The sequence below is a fragment of the Lepisosteus platostomus genome, chromosome 9 (assembly GCF_059453375.1).
Source record: "Lepisosteus platostomus isolate fLepPlt1 chromosome 9, fLepPlt1.hap1, whole genome shotgun sequence".
Lineage (NCBI taxonomy): Eukaryota > Metazoa > Chordata > Actinopteri > Semionotiformes > Lepisosteidae > Lepisosteus > Lepisosteus platostomus.
In genome coordinates this window covers 38,088,579-38,098,434 of record NC_142619.1, presented here as the reverse complement: position 1 = coordinate 38,098,434, position 9,856 = coordinate 38,088,579, and the positions used below count along the sequence as shown (strand labels likewise).

The 9,856-nt window shown below is 36.1% G+C and overlaps 1 protein-coding gene across 1 annotated transcript in view; it reads right to left on the bottom strand.

Moving 5' to 3' along the window:
* Window positions 1–316: 316 nt before the first annotated feature.
* mdfic (MyoD family inhibitor domain containing) overlaps window positions 317–9,856 on the bottom strand; it is a 41,142-nt gene continuing 31,602 nt past the window's right edge. The window contains exon 5 of the mRNA XM_088644899.1: window positions 317–2,833. Within this exon, the coding sequence (XP_088501025.1) occupies window positions 2,586–2,833 (248 nt within the window). The 3' untranslated portion in view covers window positions 317–2,585. The remainder of the gene's footprint in view (window positions 2,834–9,856) is intronic.

Sequence of the window (9,856 nt, the reverse complement as noted above, 5' to 3'; positions counted from 1 at the left end):
CACCTTTACAGTACAGTATGTAAAGACGGCTTTGATGACCAATGCTGTACTTACTGCCTTACAAGTTCCTACTTTACAGGAAGCCGTAGCGCAAATAGAGGCTGGCTGTCCAAATCAGAGTTTCAGTTTTGCACGCACTTACTGTAGCTATGATGAGTCACCACCGCAAAAGGATTCAGCTCCGATTTTCAAAGACAAGGGCATAACAGGAAGTCAAGTACAAAAGAATGTCTGCATTTAAGCGGCTGTAATAACTGAATGCAAGTTCAACATAAAGACACTGAAGATAGATAAATAAAATGCAAAACACTGAATATAAGTCTTTATGCATTTTATTTTCAACAGTATTCAGTTTTACAGTTTACACCTGAAAGTTATACACACAGTAAAGTTTGGCATATGCTGGGGGGGGCAGGGGATCAGTGAGACAAAACAGAAAAAGAAAACACTGAAGTCTAATAGGGTATAAAACTAAAACTGTACTTTTAGAGAAGATAAATAATATGTTATCAATGGAAATAGTACTTTCACATTATCTACATTTAAGTTTGAGAGTTTCTACTATAAATGGTACTTAAATGTTAATTCTACCAGTAGAAAAATATAATGGCTACAAATGACAGAATAGATTAAGTAGAAAATACTATTAGCATCTTTACAGTATGCATTACTAAACATTCTCTGCTTCAGAGACAAATACTTTGTGCTAATATATTATGCAGGAAAACAAAAGAAACTGACAACAGAAGACAATGTAAAGCAGTCATTAAAAATATCAAGCACCATGTTAAATCTCCTCTTAAGAGTTTCCTAAAATTTGGTGACATTTTCTGTGTGAAATCACAGAAGTATATTTTTTTCGGTCCTTTATATAGTCTTTTCATCAAATACAATAATGGACATGCCTAACAAGGTGGTAACGAAGGTAGGATGTACAGTAATACCATAGTGCTTCAACGATCACTTTTTAGCTTGTAAAAAATGGGCCGTTAATACCAGTCCCTAACCCTAAACAGCAGTCAAAGGGGAAAAGTTTAAATCAATATGACCTGAAATAATTATATTTATAAGGAAATAAATGCAAACAACAAAAAAGTGATATTCAGTGAAAAAGTGAAATCGGCTGAATAGAAAGACCAAGTTCCTCTAGTATTTAACTAGAAGTTCTAATAATAGGGCTGCATGTTAGCTGCACTGACAAATGCTGCTGAGTTTACAGAAAACTCCTCAACAGCAAACAAAAACGCAGCGTGGGACAAAAGTGTAAAAAAAACCCCACTTCACTCTGTATAGCAAAGAGTATACATCATACATCCACAACTTTGTGTAATCCACAGTGATTCAAATCCAATATCAATCCCAGGAAACGAGTATCCCTGCCTTTTGTAAATAGTTGAGCATGATTATTCACATATTTAACACACTTGAAATGCTCCTAACTGTAAACTATTTAAGAAACCTTTAGAAAAGTTTCATGAACACACCAGACTTAGCATTTTTTCCAAACATCCAAGGTTCTGTATGTGTATGTTTATAAAGATAAACAATAGATCAAATTTAAATTGTGTTGAGATGGTGTTACTTAGACAATGTTTGTGGAAACTAAAAAGAAATTGTTAAAGATGGTACTATATCAATTACCATCCCTTACACATAAGGGTGAATATTTACGTTTATAGAATTTACACACTCAAAAACATGTTAAAGTTTTAGAAGAAGCATGGAAGAACACAGAAAAATTCTAAGCATTTTTTAATAAATTTACTGTATTTTCTATTTTTCTTAGTTTTACAGTTTTCATTCATAAAAAATAATATAAAAACATAAGATAACCTGTTTACCAAACTACAGTAGACAATGTTAAAATAAATCTTCTAAAAACAGTATATTGTACATTTATGATTGTTTTTTTAAGCCTGGGAATTTAACAATAATGTTAGAAATAAGACCCAGGAAACTCAGTGGGTTCTAAAGCACTCAAGACATTAACTGATAAGAGTATCACAAAGCCTCTGTGCCACCTGAACATCTTTTGGTCATTTCATTGGAAAACCTTACTGGTAATTAGATGGTCTTTGCAACGAAAGACAAAAATCCTGCTCAATCTTTCTATTTTTGTAAAAAAAAATTACAATACTCTCCAGACCCTTCCATAAAAGAGCCCACCCAAAGAATAATGTGAAAGTGCCAATAGTACTATAAAAGATCTTCTTGAGCACATCGGAATAAACCTCAGAGACATGATAGCTGTGTTAAGTTAAAATTACAGTTGCCTACAGCTTGAAACATTACTTTTTATTTCTTAAATTTAACCTCAGTTCTGCATAGTTGGTAATACTACTCTACAACAATTTTAAAGTACGCTCATGTCGATTTTACGTTGTCGCGTAATTCCACGTACACAAACGGCTTTTGCGTGCTCTCCAGTACAAAGGCCTTTCTGAAATCTGCGTCCATGTCATGAAGTAAGGAAAAGGATGCATGAAGCTTCAGCAGTTAAACTCTCACTGTGTACATCTCTCTGTAACACTGGTCACCCTAGTTGTCCACCTCCTTTATATAGGACTGAACGTGTCGATTGCGGCTTATGTGGGGAAGCAGATTCCACAGCACTCCATGCAGATCTCCAGGCAGTCTGACGACTCGCAGCAGGCATCCATGATGCCGCAGTCCATGTCACAGGGGCAGTTACAGTCGTCCCCCAGGTCATCCCCGCAGCAGCAGCAGCAGGCCTCCGAGGTACAGGTACCACACGACGCCTGGGCCACCACAATGTTACAGAGGGCCAGGAACTCGCAGAAGAGGCAGGCCAGGATGCAGTGAACGCAGCAGTCTTTCACAGGGTCCAGGGGTGGGGAGCAAACAGTTGGCCATTTTTTTAAAACGGGGCGGGGGGAAAACAATATGGAAGAAGACAGCATTAATGACAACTGAAAAACGGGTCCAATAAACTTATTTTCTTGTCTTAAAATAAAATAATATCAGAAAGCAGTGTTAGGTCTTTCACTCATCAAATATTTCTCGAATTACTTTGATGCAGGCCATGTGACATTTAAAACTGTGTTGTTTTTTTTTAAATGTTAGGAATGCATAGAAATTTAAAATGCAGTAGTCTCTTCAATTCAGTTTGTTATGAGCACCTGCAGTACAATGTACTTTACATGAAATGTGATAAAGTAACAGACAGGTTATTTTAACCCAGACAGAACACCACTAGCTTTCGGGTAAGCAGAAGGTAGCAGGTCTCTTATCTCCCTTTTAAACTAGACTGAAACATTAAGATTTTTTTTTTTACTTTCTTATATGCTAGCTTAGTGATTCAACTGACACATTCAACATAGATTTAGGACAGAAGTATGAAGAGAGCTCTGACAGGGAGACAGATGACAAATGCATAATATTTACAGAACGAAAGGCAGAAAACTTGCATCTCCTGAAATGAATCTTAAGCTTGCAGTGAAAAAGGGACAAAAGAAGGGGGAAACCAGAAGAATCGACATCTGAAAATCATTTCAAAAGAATGAATTACACTTTTGGGACTGATTAGCAAATTTTCTAATAATGGGGACATTATCATGCAAACGCACTAGCTGATCATGTAAAGCTGATTAACAATGTCCCAAATTTCAGCAGCAAATTGCTGCACTACTGCTGATGTTTTTCTCCTTTTTGATTAACATTTAACCTCATTTTAGAATTACGTGTTTTTTTAGTGTAATGACAAATTACTTTATTTCTGTTGTTAGGTAAAACTGAAGATATTTTTTATATCCCTGTTACCATATTTGCATGTGTGTAGTGTGAGCTGGATCATTTGCTTCATTGTCTTACCCAGAAATGTTTCCTACAAAATACATGCTACCATAATAATTCTGAACATATTACTGTCTGTAATAATGTTGCCAGCACAAATATTTTGAATATTTAAATGTCTATCTATATTACATACAGTATACAGGTACATATCCTTCAATCCTGCATGGACAGTTAGTGAATTTTGGGATTAAGCAGCATAAAAATCTTAAAATTAGGAAAGTCTGTTTGGTGGGAGGCCAATGTGCAACTTCTGCTGCAGCAAATTCCTCCAAAGGTGGATGTGAATGACTGACCGGGTTTTCAATACAGCAACACTCAAAATGTCAAAAACACCATCTCTAATCTGGAAATCATCTAGAAGTCTTCTAAGAAATAACTTCCCTAGTAATCAATGTAAAACTACTAAGCAATTAGAAAAATATCTAGATAATACAAAATAGTTATGGCAACTCTACAACTGGTATGTTTAAAGGTAGCACTAAATTTGACAGTCTATGACAGATGATGATGACAATCCTCATCACTATCCTTCATTTAATCACGTCACTTACAGGGACGACCAGGCCACGAGGCTTCCAATATTGTTGAACAGAAAATAAAGCTGTGAAAGAAACATTAGAGGATGTGACAGTTTTAACATGTTCGAGTATCAGGCAGAAAAGATTAAATCAAACATCTGATAACGCACTCAGATATGAAGGGAAATTATTTCAGCTAACTCTGCGGAAACTGACGTAACTTGTGTCCAAGAACAGGTAGTTGATCTTAAAAGGTACTTTTATCAATTTAAACACCTTAAAGTACTGTATAAGATGGCACTGAGAAATGCAATTAAGACAGGATGTGTTTTTCCGTATTGAGGATCTTTAATTTAATTTGAACTAGTGAAGAATATGTCTGGTATGACGAGAGGGTCAATCAAACAAAAAGTTTAAAAAATGCAATGATGAGTGCATTAGGGGATGTATACATACAGTAGCACAGAAAAGAGTCTGTCTGAGGCAAATTACTGTTTTTCATATTTTCTATTATCTCCATTATTTGTGAGTTTTTTTGGGGGCAGTAAGTCTCTCATTTGCAAGGTCTTACCGTTAAATGTTCAAACTAAAATAGGCTTAACTGTTTCTCAATATGAGGGGATATTTTATAATTAACTGCTGATTACTTATTCTTTGGATCAGTTTCATATAAGTAGCTTGATTACCATCTTGACGTTACACTGAAAACCAGGTTGGTCAGTCATTCGTATTCGCCTGTGAATTTTGTAGGGTCTTAATAATAAGATGAGGCTTGAGCACGCAATCAAGCATTTGAAGGCAAGTGCTAACATTTTTCAAAGAGTACCGCGGTCCTGGTGAAGTCAAGATAAAACCTTTCAACCCGAGAAGAATCAAAGCATGCAAGCTGCGAGAAAAAAAAAAAGTTCAAAGAAATCAATTTGGAAAAAATTGTACATATATCACTTGGAGGTTTTTTGAGCAGTTAAAGCACTGGTCAACTTTCTGACACAAGTGCTGTGATGTATGAAAATATTTTGAAATTACATATACTTCCTTCAGCAAAACAATCTATCAGCAAGCACTGCAGATCCAGCTATCCCTTTTTATGCTACTGTCCTTATACTGTATATTACTAGTTTTCCCCCCTGAATAGTTTTGCACCAAGATACAGCTCACTGAACCCAACCCCTTTTTAAAGACAAGCAGATACTGTTAGGAGTGTTTAACTCTTGAACATATATTATTTTCCCTGGAACACAAGCCTCCACAGTTAAATCCTTGTTTCCTTAGGAACAGAAGATTACGTTAGGCTGCTCAAGTATTGTATTGTACTTGTGACGAATGAACTCATCAGCTGTTTTAGTATGCTTAAGTAGGCTGATAAATAGGAAAGAGCTATCTGTCCTGTGAGACACATCTCCCCAGCTGGTTTATATATGGAAGTTAGCCAATATTTCAGTAAGCTTTCATGTTGCCCTGAGAGGTCATACATGACAGAGGTTTCTGTAACTGTTGTACTGGCTAATGTGTTCACTTACAGATTATTGACCTTGGCCATTTCTCTTTTTAAACTAGCTATACTGGCAGAGTTCAGAACACTCGAAACAAATCTCCAGGCACTCAGCCGTCTCGCAGCAAGAATCAAAGAGGGCAAAATCACAATCGATGTGGCAGTTGAGGTCCTCAGCAGGGGTTTCCTTCAGGCCCACACAGCAACAGGAGCAGCAGGCACAGCAGGCGCTGCAGGCTGCATGTAGGCAGGAGGAGCCGGCCTCCAGGAGGCCAAGGGCGAGCTCGGTACACTGCCAGAAGAGACAGGGCCAAACCAAAGAAACACAGCGCTCTGACACAGACAAGAGACAAGAAGAGGGCCACGCTGGTCAACACGCATGGGCACAGCAGAGGCAACACAAAACACAAAAACACGTGGACAAGAGGACTGCATTGATCAACAGGTTTCGGCGCAGCTGAGGTAACACAGATCAATCAGAAACACCAACACAAAAAATAAAAACAACCGGACAAGAAGAGGTGAAGCTGTAGAGGTGAAGTTCTTTTTATTATTGATGAAAAATGCTGCTATTTCAAATTCTGTGTATTTCTTGCTGTGATGTAATTGGTTACTGGTATGAGAAAGTGTTTACTTTAAGGCTTCCTCTAGTGAAATAAGGTTTTGAGGTTTATGAATTAGTGAAGCGCAAAACAACTGTTGCCTTAAAGCTGTTAGAGATAGTTAAACAAAAGACAAAAAGACATATGTGCATAATTAATTGTACATAAGATTAGTGCAACAAGTCGCATTCACAATGATTCATATCATTTACAGTATGAAAGACTGCAAGATTCTTTTTGAACACTATCTAATTATTTGAGGTTAAAAGTATAAAGGCAATTAAGTGAGATTCAATTTGTACAGTAGTTTTCTCGTTAGCTGCATCACATTTGTATAAGATTACTGATATGCAGGACTCACACTCTGTTGGACTTTTACAATTTTTCTTCATTTATTTTTCCTTCCTTTCTAGCTAAGATTAGGATTTAATAAAAATGTTGAAATTATTACACCTTCATCCATTTCTGTGTTCTATCAAGAAAAACAAGGATAGCAACAGCCCTTGAGCACAAAACCTACGTCTGGGCATGTCATTCAGGTTATTGTATTAGGCTGTTCAGATAAATACAGATCACTGAAATCAATGTTAAATGCTTTGTAGGACAATAGAAGGATCCACTTCATCTTGACTAATTTGAGCAACACGTCTGTAACAGAAAATTGTTTTAAATAAGGTTTTAAAGAAAACTTAAATTTACTTGTTTTCAGCCAGACGAAGGTTATTTTTTCTACCCTACTCCTTTGAAAAAACTGCATTTTAGTGACACCATTTATAGTATTTGGATTGTTAAAAGGAAACACAAGGTGAGGAAAGTTAAAAATCAGGTTAATGTACCTTAGGCCACTAGACACCCTTTGACATTTTGAATACTGAATATTTTGAGAAAAAAGAATGATTTTGAACACTCATAGACATGTTTTTATTTTATGTTTAATTTCTATTTAATGTCAATCTTTAATAATTTTAACTTAACACTATACAGTGTACAGTCAATTTCATTTGTTGTTTTATTATTTCAAAAATACTAACTGTTTTACTTGAAATGTTATCCTGATTATTTAATCGTATTTAAAGCTAGAGATTGGGGACACCAAGAAGAAGCCAGATTTCAGACAAATCAGCACCTATGAAATTGTTTCAGGACCCTAAGTTTGAACTGCTGACAGGGGCACACATCTACAGTAAGTTCAAACTAACATCAAAACTCAGTACTCTTCTAAAACCTAGAGAAATGTCACCACTTTCCCAAATATATTCAATTTCACACACATTTTTTTCTCAGACTAGAAGGAAAGGACAATAAATTGAGGATGAAAACAGCCCTTCAGTTCCAAAGCCCTTCAGCAAAATGTGAAAACGGATGGCTATAAATAACTGTGATATAACAGACTTACAGGGATTAATAATATGCCATTATTCCTTATTCATCTAGCTCCAACAATCAAAAATCTTTCAGCACGATTTAACAAGATCTACAAGACTAGATGCACAAAAACTCAATGCAAGACTGTTGTTTCAATTTACTTTCCATCTCTGCAAGAAACCTGTGTCCAATCTTTAGTGGACTATGTACTTTGCTTTTTTCTTCCATTCTACTCTTTGTTGTTGCTCTGCAGACAACCACGACCAGTTTCCTGCCTTACCCCCATTCTTTTTTTAGAACCACTGGTTCATTTTCCCACCATTTGGAACAGTCAACTATGTTTTTCACATCTTGACAGCAGCTGCGACTCCCTGTGACTGTACACAGGAGAGAATGAGGAAATGAATCCTTTCAGCCACTCGTCTTTTTGAACACGAGACTGGCAACACAAGCCCTTGCCAGAGGTCTGGGGTCAATCGAAAGAGAGGCACATCCCTCCTGGCGGCAGTTGGCAGCTGCCAGGAGGCTGCCTGGGTCTCTCCCTGCCAGTGAAAATCACGGCCACAGTGATATGACCCTGGTTCAAACCCGTAATCACATAGACCCTGCACTTGAGTGAGCGTCTTTCCTGGTTGAGCATGATGAGAGCCCCACCTTCCTTAAAATCCACTAGTTATTAGCAGGCTTAAAACATTGTAGGTCCATTTGGAAGCTTATCTAGGCCATACAACAGCTGTAACAAGGCCTAACATGTTTTCCCTTTAATTATTTCTCATTTCTTGAGCAATGAGCCATTTACTGCAAATCCATATACTATATGTACAGTATATGTACTGTAAGAATTACATAGTGTATGTACAGTATTGGGAACAAGTAATAGGTTTATTCCATGCTGAAAAAAGAAGGCCGTGGAGCCTTCGACACATTGCACCACAAATCTACAGTAAAAAAATAGTAAACAGAATTAGAAAATAAATGCGTTACATTACATCTGAAAAAGTCAGAAGGGTAACTGGAGCAGGTGGAAATCCTAAACATTACATCTGTTTTTTATTTGAAAGTAAAATGCCCCTAATAATGGTTCCATTGATTTTTATCCAACCCATTACTCTGTATTCAAAACTTATTACAGTTCTATCCAAGAACCTTGTTTAATGTTTTACAGTGGAAAAATCAGACAATCCCATTGTAACGAACACACCCATACGCACTAGAGGAAGCAACAAATCATGTAGCCTAAGTTAAAGACAAGACTTCTCAGTGTTCTGCACTCGAATTTGTGAATTACTGATATCTTTGTATTCCTGAGCAGATAAATTCTATTTATAGACATAAAGCTTGTTCCTTTCATTGAGCAACCATTTTGTCCTTAAAGGGTATATAGATCTTATTAGCTTAATGACCATTAAGTAGAAAATTAATAGATTTGGAATACCAAATTGTCACGTTCTAATGTAAAAATTAATTGTTGTCCACAGGTGTTGAGTTGCAGTTTTAAATTGCAGAGCATAAAAATTCAAATTTTCTATGATGCAAAAATGTCAAAGAATTCAAGAATATTTCAAATTAGAAAGACAGGAATACGAGCAATCTTTTAGCCACAAATAGCAGTTCTCCTGGTATGGGGTCATTCATTAGCACAAGCCGTTTCTTCATTTTTTATTTGTTAATAGGTTCCATGCAAATAGTGTTTCAATGTTAATTTTAAAAGCTTTTTACCTTGCGATGTATAGTACTTCTATAATCACTAGGATTCTTGACTTTGAACAAAATGCAAGAGCACAATTTTAAAAATATAGGCCAATCTTTTCCCTTACATTACAGTAAACAATGTTAATTAGATTTATTTTACAATATGCAATAGGACCAACAACACTTGTGTACTCACTGTAGCCAGGAAATTAAAACAATGAAAAAGAATAAGCGAAACAATAAAAGAGAAACAAGAAAATAGGCTGAACCTTAAATATAGGTGAAATGTTTCCAACTATTTCATAAAATGAACATAATGAGAAATTCATTTTAAATGATCAGCCCCTATTAAAAATGAACGGCATATGCAG